At 41.0% G+C, this 16,501-nt stretch overlaps 1 protein-coding gene across 8 annotated transcripts in view; it reads left to right on the top strand.

Annotated features, from left to right (window-relative positions):
- Window positions 1–14,118, top strand: part of LOC111261160 (uncharacterized) — a 30,255-nt gene extending 16,137 nt beyond the window's left edge. For 7 of the 8 annotated variants that reach the window (XM_022834447.2, XM_022834450.2, XM_022834448.2 and 4 more), the window contains 2 exons: window positions 3,012–3,521; window positions 3,829–14,118. In XM_022834447.2, the coding sequence (XP_022690182.1) occupies window positions 3,012–3,521; window positions 3,829–4,001 (683 nt within the window). In that variant the 3' untranslated portion in view covers window positions 4,002–14,118. The remainder of the gene's footprint in view (window positions 1–3,011; window positions 3,522–3,828) is intronic. The other variant, XR_015311377.1, reaches the window with a different exon arrangement.
- Window positions 14,119–16,501: the final 2,383 nt, after the last annotated feature.

Below are 16,501 nucleotides of genomic sequence, written 5' to 3'. Positions count from 1 at the left end.
TGAAAGGGTCGACGGGCTTTATGCGATGATTGCCTGTTTTGCTGTCGCGCTTGAGAGTTGCCGCCAGTGTTCCTGGGCAACGATGGCTGCCGACGACACCGTGAGCCCTGCCACCGCCGCGAAAGTTGGCGTTTCAGCAATGGACGACGAACCCGCGCATTTCAATACGCATATACGCAAACTCCCCTATCCAAGCTACTAACAGTACCGGTCGCTGCATCTAATACAATACGTAGGTATAGCAGCCACGGCCGACAAAAGTTGCGTATCTCTCCAGAACCAAACAGGAAGAGTATGTGCCGCAGGCTCAAAGGAGTCTGTCTCTTTTGTAGAAAATAAGAAACGACGTTCCGCACGGCCGCTTAGATCATGACGACGTTAGCTAAAACACCTTGATAGAGAAAATTCTATACCATACTAAATGACCTTTTCAACAGCCGATTATGTTGTTGCAAAGCACCGCTGTGCTATAACAATGAACAGACTTATATATTCTCTAAGGACTCGGTCGCGATTGTTTTATACGCATTTTACTGTTAATATGCCTTCCTGTTTATCGCTCCGCCTCGGCGTTCTCTTGTTATAGCAGCAGCGAGCTGCCGGTAATGCTAACTAGTCAGCGTTCTTGGCCCGGTTCTATTGTAGCACGATTCCGACTGCTCGTCTACAATGTCTTCTTTGTTTCTATTCGCATGCATCTATTTTGGAATAAAGTTGGCTGGCCGGCCGCCAACCGAATCGGCATCTTCTGACCTTTGTCTCATCGTCTCATCGATTTGGTCATCGACTGGTAGCCATTGCTTATTCCGACGTACAAAATATGGACGGCAATCCTGTTGTCTAAGTGCCTATTCGGTGATCACGGCCGTCGTTGAGGGGACCAGGGGGTACGAATTTCGCAGTGAGTGCGACTCAGTTACACCTTCCTGCTCTAGCCGCTACATTTGCATCGCAAAAAGGTGGAAAAAAACTAATCACAGACGTACAGGTCGGCGCGGATCGCTCGTTTTGATTTTAGAGAAAGAGATGTTGTACCGTTTTAGTCCGCATATAATTTTCGTTTATTCAAATCAAATACTTGCTTGGCGTACGCCCATCTAACCACTTATCTATAGTGGCTGTACCTTTTGAGGCAAAAGCCCCCGTGCTACAGTCGATAAAAGGTTCCACAAGCCAATGCGAAAAATCTCGCGTCACAGTCATGTGATTTATATACATCAAGTGCTTATCAAGCTTTGATCCAGAGTCCAAGAGCTAACGACGGCGATGGCGAACGAATCGGCTGCAACGGATTGTGTCTTACCATACGTGTTTAGCAGCTTGTAGCTGCTGCCTGTTCCTGCGACCAAGGAACGTCCCCTGCTTCTGACTAGCCATCGTATGGATCGCACCATACAGGTATCAGCCTCAATAAAAGCTACGGCTGAGCACATGTCGGTTGGCTTAGGTTGACTTGTCTTGGTTACTGCTAGACAGAGAATTATAGAGCCAGTGTCGTCGAATGAGGGTGGTGAAGATCTGTTGACGGCGCCTGCCTCCTGCAGCAAACGATAGCAGTTGCAATCATGGCTATTTTTGAAGCGATGTCACTGCTACCATGCGTGGCCGCGGCTGTGTGAGCTCATGCAAACAGAGCGGGGACTGACTGATGACCACTTGGTCCATTTGCTGCCTTGTCATCAGCTGTAACGCCGGGCACCCGTGCCGGTGCCTATAGCGAGATCTACACGAGCTTGCGGGCCTAGTCTCATCTCACAAACGAGGTCAACGTCCGCTTTGAGTCATCCCCTCTCAGCACGATTGAAGCATCAAATCAGCTGCATATAGGTGGATAGTGTATGATCACCGTTTAAAACTTGCGTGGAGTGTCAATTGCGTGTTCGTATTTTTCCTGCACTCTAAAACTACGTTACCTTTGAATTAATCCACAATATACTAAATCAAGATGATGTTCGAAAAGTCAAACTTAATCTATCAAAAAAAACCCGGCCATCCAGACACACTTTTCTGTATAAGCGAAACATTTATCTGGAAATGTCTCAGTGTTTTGCACTACCGAAAACTGATAAGATTTAGAACTCTTATTCTCGTTAGCAGTGTTTGCCTGTAGCACAGCACAAAGATCGGATCGAATCATTGTGTCCAGCTTTAGACAGACAAAGCTGGAAAGGCTGTTGCAGTCAATATCTGCTTATAGTCGATGTTTCTGACGTGTATCTGCCAAGCTATAAGAAGGGGAATGGCGGCACACTGAAACGTACGTAGCGAGCCAGTTTCTACAGAGATGGGCACCTGACGAGACGCCGTAATTTATAGTTCAAGCGATCCGTTTTCGTGCTAAATTAACAACAACTGAAAAGCTAAAAAAAAAAAAAAAAATGATGTACCCGTTGTAAAATGCTAGGTAAATAATATGGACACTTGTTGTCCTATCATCTATAATCCTCCTATAGCTTATATAACGTCTATAGCTCGACTTCACTTTGAGTATTGTGATCGAAAAGGTGGCAAGTTTTTTCCATTATGTTCACTAACTTCTTGGCATTATTGCGGCTTACTCGAACGCAATACCTGTATTTCTATGGATAAGTGGTTTTGTTCGTCACGCAAGAAATGCTGTTCAGCTTCAGCATCTGACGCTATATCCGTGATCGACAAAGATCCCCTTAGTCGAATATCTATTTGTATCCATAGATCGTATCGTTCCTTTGTCACGATCCGGTGCTCGTATCGCAGTTTGGAAGTCCGTTTGATGATACAGCATCAATGATCATTTAGTGATAGCAACGGCTTATTTATTAACAAAACTAAACTGAAAGCTGTTTTCTCTACTAAGACGTAAAGTAGATATTTATTTACTTGTTTCAATATAAATAAAAACAACTACAGGCATCTTCTTAGGTAAACGTAGTCAGCTAGTCTTTACCTAACTTTAGCAACGATCGATTTTAACTGCGCTGATTTATAGATCTGTAGGTCGATGTATTGAATGACTATATCTTCTTCTGCAGCAACCTCAAGCTCACCCGAGCCGACAGTCCGATATGACTACAAGAAAAAAACGTCCGCGGCGCGTCTTGAATCGCTCCTGGCTGCGCGGGAAGCCTCGCGAGAGGCTCGCGACGAGCTATGGCCGCCGCCTCAGCTGCCGCTTAGTCCACGCAGTGCAAGTCCACAAGAAGCACCCATGGCATTGCCTTCTCTCGCGATGTCACCGGCTGATCAGCAAGTGGACACACCGCTTTCGGAGTCACCAACCCCCGCGATGGCTTTCAGTCAGCCATTGGCTCACGAGGTCAAGACGGTGTTACTCGAACAGGCAGCATTTGTGCACCAGCAGGGCGCTCAAACTGGAGTAGCAGCAGGCAGTATGTGGCAGGTGCCTGGAAATGGTCTTCCGGCGATACCTCACTATCATCTTCAACCGGCTGCTGCGCTTGAAGTGGCTTTCAGAGGCACTCCTGCGATTGCTCCACCCGCCGGTGCGCCGTTCAACCAGGCAACAGCACCTTTCATCAGAGGTAGGCAAGCGTTCCTAAACTAGCCCTTAGGCTTCATCCTTCCAACAGTGCAGCGGAGGCTCCCGCATAAAAAATCATTGACTTTACTTTATACATGCTACGTATTGAGATCTTCCTATTAGACTGCTTCGGGTTTGATGCGTAGAACTGCCATTGGGCAATACATGAGATTACCCTGAAAAACTAATAGTTTTGTTTAAGACCAGAGAAATAGGTAATTCTTTGACAGTTGGAAAAATACGATGAAACAAGTAGCCATAACTCAATGCTCTTATTATATTAGACGACCTCTTTTCGTTTTTCGAAGGAAATTCCCTTTGGCTCTGTATGCAGCCCGGTCACGGAGTCCTGGTGCCTACAGACAAGCTGCCGCCAGGCCCCAAATTGCAAGTAGCGCGGACAACCGCTCACGGCTTCGATGCACCTGTTGCCCGATGCCCGGTTGAGGAACAGCATGCCTTTACTATGCGGGGCGGGTAAATCTGAATGGTCTTTAAACGACTACAGCGGTTTCGCACCGCTAAAAAATCTGGCCTTTGCTTGTAGAGGCCACGCCTCGTTATGACTATAACGAGAATGCGGATTACGGTGATGTTGATGGCAACCGAAAATCCAAACATGGCCGGTTACGTACGATCGGTTGTATGATATTGAACAAGCTTCCATCACCTATAATCAATCATACTAAGCAAGTAATGACGCTAACTCAGTTTATCAAGGAACCGTTTACCAACATCGATCGCATTCGATCGGTGTGGCAAAGCAAGGTGCAACAAGATAAAAACTAGTCTCAAACCGATGCTCATTTAGTAAGTACGTGATAATAGCATTTCTTGACAATTAAGTTCGCATGCAACGCACAGATCCAGAATACTACCTGCGTGGAATTAAATCAACATTTTCAGTTTGATTTAGAACACCTAATCTGGCCAGTAGGATGACCGTAACCGCAAAAAAAGTTTTTGGAAAAACGTAGGGTAAGTTACTATTGAATGACTACATAGAAGTGCAGCACCTAAGGTAGCGATAGCGAGAAGGTCGGACGCTCGACTAACGAGACGACCCTTATTAGCTCGAGACGACTATTAAATATTAGCGCGTTCTAGCTGATTTATCAACAATGCCTGCTGGCGTGAACGTGTGATTGTGCGACGTCCTGTTCGGCCTCTAAGAGGCCTTCATAGTCTAGAGTCAGTATCGACGATCGTCGTGTATCACTGGTCGCTCACCCGGATCCCGCGCAGTTTACATACACTCCTAGCATCACTAAACCGAAGACGCACAAAAGTAATAGTAGTACTAATGAAAATAATGTTGAAATATTGTTAATATAATAAATTCATGATAGCAGTCGACCATGCTAGTACGCCCACCAGGAGCAAAGAAGGCTGTATCATTTAACACAGTTCTTAGGCATACATCCACGTAAAGGTGAAATAAATAGGTATATATTTATTATATTGACATAAGAAAAATCGAAAGATGATGAGATGAGATTAGTTCATTCAAGCCAGTGACAGCAACCGCCAGAGACGCGTAGTAGTTCATTCTATCTCTCGAAAGAAGACCATCTCGAGGACGATTGCACCTTGACGAATTGATGGACATTTTTCCATATAAAGGGTAAGAGTAAATTGCAAAAAATGGATTCCGCCTATCTTAAGATGTTGCTGGTTACCAATGGCATAAGATGAGCGGAACGATGAAATGAATCCATAGTGGAAAAATCATATTCATTTACTGGTAAAAGACAGGATGATTGATGGAGACAGGACGATATCACTTATGACAGCAATGATGATTACTATGTTTATTATTAATAGGACGCATTTTGATTGTTTTAAGTTTATTTCCTTCCAATCTGCGTGTTAGTAAACGAAGCAAATTTTCACAGTATGACCTTTCAATAATCATCATCATTATTATACTATATAAAGATATGTATTTGGGAGATAATAATAGTTAAACGGTTGACTGAGTCTGCGGCAAAAAATGCGGGCATATGCCCTCGTTCGTTATTTCATCTTTAACTAAAATGTCTAAATCGAGAGTCTCGATGATGCGTATAAACGAAATAGATAAGAGCAACCAGATAACAATAGATCTTATAGAAATAGGCTAGGAGAACGCTTACCGGCTACCTGCCGTTATTCCTGCTATGATGGATACTATTCACGTCCTTGGCGTAGGGACACTCTACTATTACGGACAGACTGATCTCAAGTTTAACCAAACCTGTCTCTTGACTTTGTTACTACGAGTAGTAATGATTAGAGAGAGTTGAGACGCATAACTATTACAGTTAACCCTATATAACATTATCTATGTTTACGATAGAGGTGAAATGATGTATCTATTATAATATAAAACGAGAGAGGGAATACTGGTAAACCACTGCCACTGGTCTCAGTGAAGCTCGGAAGGAATCTACCTACAGTGGACGGCGGTAAACAACGTTGCAGACGACACGCACAATATTTCATTAATATATACATACCTAAACAATAGATACAGTAATATTTATATTAAAAAACGACTGACAAAAATGCGATAATATATACATTTAAATATATATATATATATATACAACATATATTAGTGGCTACGACTATTATTATATAAATGAAAAATAGTGACCAGTGCGTGTAGGCGTCCGGCCTATTACGCATAGACGAATATTCGAATCTAACGGACGATGCCGCGAAATGGGCCTGACAGACGCGCGCAAGAAGATATACATTGGCCCTATAAAATACAACATCAGCAAGACGAGAGGCTATCTGAATGAACGCTTTTCTCAACGGCGGTTGACAACAATCTGGCCCGACCGTTCTCTCGAACGGTCTACTCTTTATCAAAACGCCCACTCTTTCGAGCTATAAAATAGCTCTATATGCTGTTTTAACTAATTAAAGTGGCAAAGCGTTTTTATAATGGTTAATTTTCATGCCTCAATTTTACACCTAGTACTACTGTAGCATTTTTCTGGCCGAATTTACGCACAACTGTATGCCTAGTTGAGTTTACATCAAACCCTAAAATGAAGAGTGGCCATCTTCGTTTTGTGAATAAACGAAAATATGTACAAATTTTCATCGCCACATTTCCCGCTATTATTCAAATTTGACTTATTTTACCCTATCTAAAATATGCTGTCATTCAGCAACAGATCAAAAAAATCGTTAGCCGACATGGTAAGCGTTTGAACGCCATTTAAAAACACCAGCAAGTGGTACTTGATTCGGAGAAGAAAGGGGCAAGGCAGCAGACGACATGTTACTGGCCTTCATTCTGGCGACCATTTATAAATAACGGCACGAGGTGCAGGAATGATGAACACGGTGAGAACTAATGTTTCAAGAAACACGTTTACACATTTAGCTAAGTTCTAGTTTGTGTGGATGCTTTCGGCAGCATACGATGATGTGTGTGTGTGTGTGTGTGTGTGTGTGTGTGTGTGAGGGGGGAAAAGAAAAAGAAAAAGGGCTTGATCAAGTCGATTCACGCAGGGGGGTCACTACCACACACCAATGCAAAATACAATAATTTATCCCATGCAGGATGATGGTGATGATGAGTATATGTCGATTCTCTTCCGCGAAGACACACGCTCAAGACACAAGGTGAACATGCGCAGAAGATTAGGGAGAAGACTGCATAGTCTAGTTGCAACACTACTTTAAAAAGACAAGCGCGAAGAATGAATGAAGGAGCTCGAGTTAAGGGACTTAGCTGATATAACTTCATGATCCACTATTGCTAATGGTATAGGGAGTATTGCGACAATAATAATTAATGACAGGCATTATTATGGTATTAACTTCAATTATATATGATAATTATAAGGCACTTATACGTTAAATAGAGCATCGATGAATATATAGGAATAAGTGTATGTCTGTAAACAATAAGAGGATATATAACCACTAGCGATAACTATTATGCCAACCATTATAATTATTATCAGAACTTCATTTGCCCAAGGTACATCCCGAGATACTTGAGAAGCTTTGGAAACGAAACATATTTAGGAATATCCTTGTTTAGATCGTCAAAAACTTGAGTCACGATACTTAGGGTCAACTGAGTTACTTTCAGTTTTTTTTTTTCTTGGAACTTGCGAATAATAAGAGGAAGTTAGCGTTCAAGTTTCTATTGTTTTAGAGACCGAGCAGTTACGTACGTTCATTCTTGTTTGTGCTATGTGATATCCTGAACTGCTCAATAATTCATAATATAAAGATAATATAGAAATAGAAAAGAAAAACTAGTACCTCAAAATTCAGCAGAAACCTGCTTAACTTTCTCAGATTACCTCTGTTTAATACCATCCTCTAGCATTCATTGCCCCTGTAAGAACGACCGGTACGCTCCTGGCCTATAAGTTCGTAGGTCTAAGAGAATTCGGAATCGAGCGACCCTCATTGAATAATAATGATGATGATGGTAATACTAGTTCCTAATAATATATTAGGGTTTCCATTTTTTCAAGTGAAGTAATATTATACAGTAAAAATCAACGCATACCTATGTACTTTGCTCCGGCCTTACAAGTGTTTTTTTTTTTCAATTTGGTATGTACCAGGAATGCCCTGCCCTTCGTCCAATGTATGTGGTTAAATTCAATGATATGAAAAGTTATTGCCACTAAAAGACAGTGTTATAACGTTTTATCTTATCAGGTTCTTGCCAAACAAATCAACCAAGAGAACATAGTTGTTATGTCACAAGTATGGTTCTCTGATTGCAGCTAATTAGTGCAGAAAAATGGATACTTTCGTCATCACAATTAGACTGAAAATTCTGTCTGATTAACTTCTAACGATTAGGGCCGCACGCTGTCCGCTGTCTGGGACTGCCTAGGCCAATATTCGCCTTCACATAGGGCAACGTATACGTTATAGTGTATACAGGTATAGCAGCAAACAAAATATCGACATCTAGGTTGATCAGGGGTACAGAGTAAGCTCATACTGCGCTCGGCACTTTTATCGGTAACGAGAGCCCAAAAGAGGATAATAGTATGTGTGAGTTGGACGTCCTATTGTTTAGGCCATCAAGCCACAAAGGCTAAAAAACAACGCTCTTTCTTTGCTTGTCTTTTTGGCAACAATCAGCAGTACTTTTTGCTTTGTTTTTCAATCTAACCTCTTATAGTCGTGCACTATTCTTGCATCAAAACGTTTAAAATACTGAGTGATGAATGTGCCAGTGCGTGATATGTTCATTGTACTATACCGTATTGTACTTAATACCCCCTTAGCGCATCTCTACATATACCTACTAGCTAGATGGCAACGATAAAGAGCATGGGAAGAAGGGGTAAAAGCAACTAATAAATACAAACAATAATAACAACATCAATAACTAGAAGTGCAGCAAAACTTTATAGTATCTAGGTTTAAGCTAAAGAACGTAAAGAGGAAATCAACATTATCTTGCCCTTCTTATCAACGAGCGCCCTTTTCGAATGATCGCAGCAATAGAGTAGTGCCGTATGCCCCAACAGAATAATATGGATAATCGAATAACGGAAATCTTCACACTGCATCTTCAAACTTAACATACGAAAGTTAGAGCTTAGGGAAGAGGGAAAGAGCACAGCTTTGCCTGCTCTGAATCCAAATATAGATAACGTACTTCATGTAACGTACGGTCATTGTTATTAGATTGTTATGAATGCTTATTAGCACATAAAGGCTCAGCTGTTAGGACGAGGGTGGCGGTGGTGGTAATGGCAGTGGATCGTAGAAGCGTAGCAGTGCGTGACAGAACGTAGCAGAGCACGTTTCAGAGAGAGAGGGCATACAGAACGGCCTCGAGGGTGCACAATGTCAGGTGTAGGGGCAGTATCGAGGTAGTGTGATTCGAGTGTGATAACGGCAACAACACTAACGATAATGAAGAGTGTAATACAAATATGATAACAAGATATGATTCTAAAATGATAATAGTGGTCAATGTGATATGAAATGGTTATACACGACACTATGCTTATCACTTTACGGACACATATATTGCTGCAACACCTTATCAAACATGTAAGCTTATACATAGTTACTATAATATGAACTCAAAGCAGGGACGATCTGGACTGCTAAGTAGCTGAAAAGCAAGTGGAACGGACAAAGACGATAACAGTGGAACAAAGAGATACTACGACTACTATTAATAATAGCAGCGGTCACTATATAAACAAACCATGAAACGGCTCGTTCGAGAAGAAGACCACTTTAAGAAGACTCGATTTGGCTTTGCTTGTTACAAAAAGAAACGGAACAACAAGCTCCTAAAAGTCGCGGCTAACAACGATGGCTACGCTGTTCGATAGAGTACTCAAAGCTCTTCGTTCTAGGATTGGCAACGAAACTTTTAATTTATTTTTTGATTCCATAATCGTGGATACTTCGTTTGTTTTTCGGTTCGCCCAGAAAAGCTCACTTCATAGACAGTGAATGCACAAAGCACGAAATCGAAATCACTAATGGTAGGTGTCCGAATTGAGGGAAACGGAACGAAGAACGACGCTGAAGTGTCTGGAACGAGACGAAATAGGGATTGGCGGTGATCGTGCAGTGACGGTCGTGAACTGGTCGCTCATGCTTATATGAGCGTCAGGATCGATAACTGAGCAACAACAGAACGAACTAGGTGTTGTGAAGTGTTTATATAAGAAGAATTAGAATAACCGAAAGAAAGGCAAGTAAGCTGTGAGATAGAGAGACAGTGAGAGCTCGCGCATGGAGAGAAAGGGCGACGAAACAGAACAGAAGACAGCGGTGAGGGACCCCTGGAGGGAAGGGGGTAATATGCCTTGTGATACGGTGGTCACAACGTGAAGGTCACATCTGCCTTTTCGCGCGGACACCTCACGGCCGACCTGTGATGTGAAGCAGCTTTGCAAAGAGAGGTGCTGCCTGCAAAGAGGTAATGTTGTATTTTTGGACGAGACGCGATGAGAGAGAACACCTGATAACGGTATCCGACAAGCCATTTACATTGAGATTGTTTAACGTTAAGATACAATCACGATTGTCTATGATTGCCAACGCTTGAGATTGGGATGAGATGCGATGCGATGTGATTTCTTACACACAGATGAAAGCAAACGATACGACAGCGGGAATTTGTAATGTTTAAAACTCACAAATCAGCAGAGGTAGAGATAGCGAAAACGCCATAGTAAGTTATGCTATTGTACGTAGAGTGATTTAACTTGAAAAAGTTCACGCAAATGCCATATCATGAACGAGACAATTTACAGTAGATCGTATTCTTGACGTTCAATGAAAACTACTGAAACCTAGGGCATTACCAAAATTGGGGGCATGATATACGAGCGTCTTTGCCTATGCGAAGAAACCTAGAATTGTGAGTCTCACGCTTCGCCTGGATGCTTGAGTGCAATCTTTGATGGTAGTCGTACCGACATAATCTAGGGACGTTCGGCATTGGAAACATGATAGAATTTCCGTAGTTCACAAAATCGTCACCATACGTCGCCAAACAGACACTTTTTGTAAAGTTTAGTTACCTGTGCAAGAAAAGGAAGTTTATGCTCTTTTTGTATAAAAAAGCTTTAGGAGAACTTAGAAAAATACGATACAGAAAAATTTTCAACGACGGACAACAAAGAGGGCAAAGATGGGCAATCGCCCCTTACTACTACTAATTATTATATACACACATATATATATATATATATATTCTGTACCGAATTATTATTATACAATTACAGTAAATATAACGGGTGTAGAGTCCGTAAGAAAATTAGCGGTCTTTTAATATGACCTCATGACAATTGGATTCCGTATAGATAATTCTGCTAACTCAAGCTGAACGGATCGAAATTATACATCCTATAGTCTTTAAAGCATCTCCCAGATAAACCGCAAGAGAAAGATAAGAGCAGAATTTAATAGGACAGAAACAGTAGCTATGAAAAAAATGAACCAGCGATGAACAAACACAGGGTACCTAGACACTTCAATGTTAACGCACAATAAAAATGTCTACAGCGAAACCAATTTGCTGTGGAGTAATCATAGGGACAGACGAGCCCGAGTTAGCAGACGATATCTTTTTTTGTAAACAACCAAATTTGCGATTGTTCACGCTTTCCACAGAGCGTCTATTCTCATGTGCAATATGTTTACAAAATGCCAGCCAGGTCCTTACGTAATGACATCGATTTTTGATTAGTAATTATATTTTCTTGTCACATTCACTCACAAAATCGAAGTAGTTCATGTCGCATATTAAACGCATGCATAAACACTAACAAGCCTCTATTCAGCTGCGCACTGTGTGGAGTAGTTATGGCTGACAAGACAAAAGGCCTGTCTTGTAAGTAGCTTATCGCACAATTGACCCGCAAGAACTGGATGGGGGCGCTGGTTGAATGGCTCAGAAAGCGTCTGCTAACCGTCAAATCGTCGTTGTTTAGTTAGCGTTACAGGACTGGTTTCAGACGGTTAACGAATGATGAATTTGGGGCGACAGATATTCTGCACTTTGGATCGGATAATGAACAAGGAAGGCAACAATCAATTGAACAGCAGCTGAGAATTGCTGGGAGATGACAAACTCTAATCCTCTAGTGGGTAACATCTACTATAATGAATGAGATTCAAGCATATACTTGCTGGACGGTCGTGAACGATACTAGTAGTAGTGATAATATAAATTGCAAAACGCTACAGATTCATAAGATAACGTGACTTGCCATAAGACACTGGTAAATATATAGACTTATGACGAATCAAAATTCTAGGTATACTCGAACAGTATTCAATATAAGAGAATCGTAACTATTTGGACCTCTCATCATGTGATCGTTACTGGCTTTACTTGTTGTCGGGAACCAGCCACAGCCGCAGCGACCATTGTTGACTCGAGGTAGAATAAAGGAGACGTCAATACGCTGATATAATAATTGACTCGACAAGGCTTACTGGAACCTGCGCCATTTTGTACATAGGACATTCATTGACAGAAAACGATTTGGCAATTCTAGAATCGAACAGCTCTCTTTTGATCGATTTCTTTTATAGTTTCTGCTATTGAGATTATTGTTAGGTACCTGGTAAATACACGTTTGTTGACGAAGATACGCTATGTAATTGCAGTTATTATCAGACGTTTAGTCTCGATAGGATGTACTGAGTTGGATTAGTGCAATAGGAATGTCGTGTTCTGCTTCGTCAGTACGAAAAGAAACAATTAGTTTTTTTTTATCTATGCAAATATAGTCTTCGAGCAGCAGCAGCAGCAGCGGCGCGAGTAGATGTTACGAGCGGAAAAAGGCTTTAACCAACTACAACAGAGCACTGCTTCAATAGGATTAAAAATTACGGAATTGCCATTATGACTAGTGCTCAGTCTGCGTTTTTTTTTAACTATAAATAAATAATATTAACATTTCTGAGACTCCGATTAATATCCTATCAGGACTGAGGTCAGTAGTACTGGCTGATAGCACCCTGTCAAATAACCACATTCTCCAATGTTTCAATGGTGATAATAGCAAATGCGTACGCACAAATCGTTTTGAGATGGCCATACGACGAGTAAAAATGCCAACTTTCATAGATGAAAATGTGTGCGTCAAGGGAAAACATAAAAAGACAACCGGAATTACCTAACTGACGTCACACGACGACGACGATGATATGGCTGTGTCGAAAAACTACGTCCCGCTTAAAACCAATGCTAAATTGTAGCTAAAACTGTGGTAGAATTTTAGAGAAATACAGATTCAACTAACCGTAGATTCGGGTCCTTCGAAATACATTAGCAACAGCACTATGAGAAACATAACGCTATTTGAATCTCCATTCCAATCATCATCCACATGGAAAACATTCTCCACACAGTTAAACACACATCACAAAGACAGGTACGAAGTTGAAATTATGATAAACTATAAACAAGAAATAATTGTAACAAGTATAATGAATATAATAAAATAACGTGATGTAATTTTACTAAATATACGCTGCTGATGCTGATGGCTAATCGAAATACAAATAATGCTATACCAAACAGAAAGCGATCAAGAACTAATTGAGTAATAAAGAAACAAAAGCGACTGATAACGAATTGACGAGGGAGAGGAGGAAGAGGAGGGAGAGAAGGAAGGAGCGAGAGACAGGCAGACAGAAACAGAGACAGAGACAGAGAGAGAAAGAGAGGTGGGAGGGGTAGGTGGGTGGGTGGGTGGGTGGTAGAGAGCGATGCGGGCTGAGGAAGCAAAGCATTTGTTGAAAATCGTGCGTGAAATACGTTATCGATTCTCGAACGAGCAGATTTATTAGGGAGTTAGATGGGTGCGAAATTAGAAGAAAAAAACCCGAGCTAAAAACTTTACGGAAAACGAAAAGATGACGCTTAAATATTTGCTATAAATCACCTACGGTGAAGATGATCATACTAATGAAGAATCACAGTTGTTGCAGACAAGCTATGTATTTATTTTGCTATAACATGAATATATCTATACATTTAAAGTTATATTGCTAATGATGATAATAATAATACTAATAGTAATCATAATAACAAACTACAATAAAGTGAGTCATAATGAATTGACGGAGAATATGCTACTGTTGTTTCTCCTAGATAAAGGCTTCATTTGAGCAAATAATAAATTTATAAATAAAGGGGTAATCGTTGAATTTTGTCAGAAGCAAATTTTGACTAACGAAATAGAATCTTCAGGAGTAGCTAAAAATTACCTTCAAATATAAAAAATAGGTAATAAATTTCTCGTAATTAAATGAATACGATGCAGGTCTCATTTGGGTAACATCTTCTACACAGAAGTGAACAGGTAGGTATGGATTTATGAGACACGCATGTGCATGTAATATAATGAAAATGGCAATCTTAAAATCAATTTATGTACCAGTTAAAAATAAGAATAGGAAAAATATTGGTCACATGTAGATAATCCAATGTAGGCCCAATTCAGCTGACAGCCGTTCATTATTATATCTGCATTCAGCTATTTATTGGTCGATTGTGTCGCTTGGACACCCACAGGACGCATCCCAGCCAAGAATGATCTACACTGCTCGGTTTAGCAGCCATTGTGACAACTCGATGAAGTTTCGTCGAACTTATTCAAAGTTAGCTGAACTTTGGCAAGGCGCCACAGTTGCCCCTTTGCTGTTTCGGAGCACCCGGGAATTCTGCGAGGCAGGAGCGATTGGATATAGACACTACACGCAAAGTCTTAAACGATGCTTCGACGGATAGCTGACTTCCCTCTCAGGAGGTCCATCAAACGCTTACTACAAAACGCAAAGCAGGCAGGTTAACTCAAACAGTGATGGTGCATTATCGAAATTGCATATCGAATTTTAATAATTATATATATATATATATATATATATATATATATATATATAGTGGCCTAAAATTGCCATCACTGCAGTCAAATTTAAAGTCGTAAAGCTCATTAGGTGACATATTTGGCGGTATCTCTCTGAAACAATTCTGAGCCGTGGTTGATATTGCTTAACAAGATTCCAAGTAAAAATCACCGGCTTTGCTCTAAAACAACCACAACTACCTCATATTTGTATTACAATCCCCTTCAGTCGGAACAAGTTACTAAAGAAGCCATACCAACGATGCAAGAAACGAATCTAAATAATAACTTATGTACACCATTAGCCAACACAGTGTGATAACAACTTTTCAAAAACTTAATAGTCATTTTTAACATTTACAACGGATGTAAATGCTTTTTGAGACGTATTGTTATGTGTTATTAATTGATCCAAAACACATGATCATGAATGCGTACATGGAAACAACGTACCCCGAGTGATTGCCCCTCGGACATCTCTGTCGACAACAAACGATGCTCGGCTTGTTATTAGTGCAAGTGATTTCTTAAGACTGGAACCGTCCTATTTCTGCGGAATTGCTGAGTGCTGTCGCGTCAAAGAGATAAACGGCCTATAATCTCTTATTATTCAGGCAACGATAAACAGGCCAGACGGCCATCACTGTTTCAAGGCTTCTCTCTGCGTGAGCATGGTTAGGGTGACCTCTGAGTTTTGTGGGTCAAAGCTTGTATTATCCATTTATGTTTAGTTATAGTGGGCAGTTTCAGTTACTGACTTTCGTCAGACATCAAAATTAGTTTAAATATTACTCTATTCTAAAACGCACACGGGCAGCGTAAACAAAAGGGCCTGTTATGGTTCACTTATACGTTGTAGCCTGTTCAATGAAGGACTCGTATAAGAAGGCTATAATTATGAGCCAGGACACGTATTGCTACTATTGAAATTACAAGGGGACTCTACTCATACTTCTAGAATCGCATACATACAGCTAATATTTTATCCCATTTGTATAATACATACGATTTCGGCCATAAGTTCGGCCGGTGTTGGGTCAACTTACTGTCTTGAAGAAGAGTTTGTGTTAGATATTATAGTGGCCTAAAGAAAGTGGCGCGTCTACGTTGTTGAGCTTCAGAAGGAGAGTTCCATGTACAGTAAAATAAAATATCCTAGGTTCGATATGTTTGTGGCCATAAAGAAGAACAAAAATTCCTTAGCAGCGAGTATCGCAAGTACCGTTTATAAAGTTCTCTAGGCGACTTCGGTTATTCATTAAAGGGTAGCTTTACCCGGTCAAGGCAGAGATACTCTCAATTTCATCAGCCTCTTTGATCCTGCTCTGTATGCGATGCTGGCTTCACCTTAAACGGTCAACGTAAAGAGGCAGAGAAGGCAATCAATGTAAGGCGTAACTATAAAAACCGCAAAGAATGGCTCCCGCGGATACAGGAACACCGCTAGAGGCACAAGCAGCAGCATCAGCAATCAAAACAGCTGCAAGGCTCCAGAAGAATGGCCAGTAGTAAGCGTATTGCGTAATAGCGTGTGAGAGATCCAGTCGCGAACGCACATGGACAAACATACATACGCGCAGCGTTATAGAATATCGTTATGCTACGG

Source organism: Varroa jacobsoni, unplaced genomic scaffold, assembly GCF_002532875.2.
Source record: "Varroa jacobsoni isolate VJ856 unplaced genomic scaffold, vjacob_1.0 scaffold_525, whole genome shotgun sequence".
Taxonomy (NCBI): Eukaryota; Metazoa; Arthropoda; class Arachnida; order Mesostigmata; family Varroidae; genus Varroa; species Varroa jacobsoni.
The sequence above is the reverse complement of the archived record's forward strand: the minus strand, read 5'-3'. Positions and strand labels throughout refer to the sequence as shown.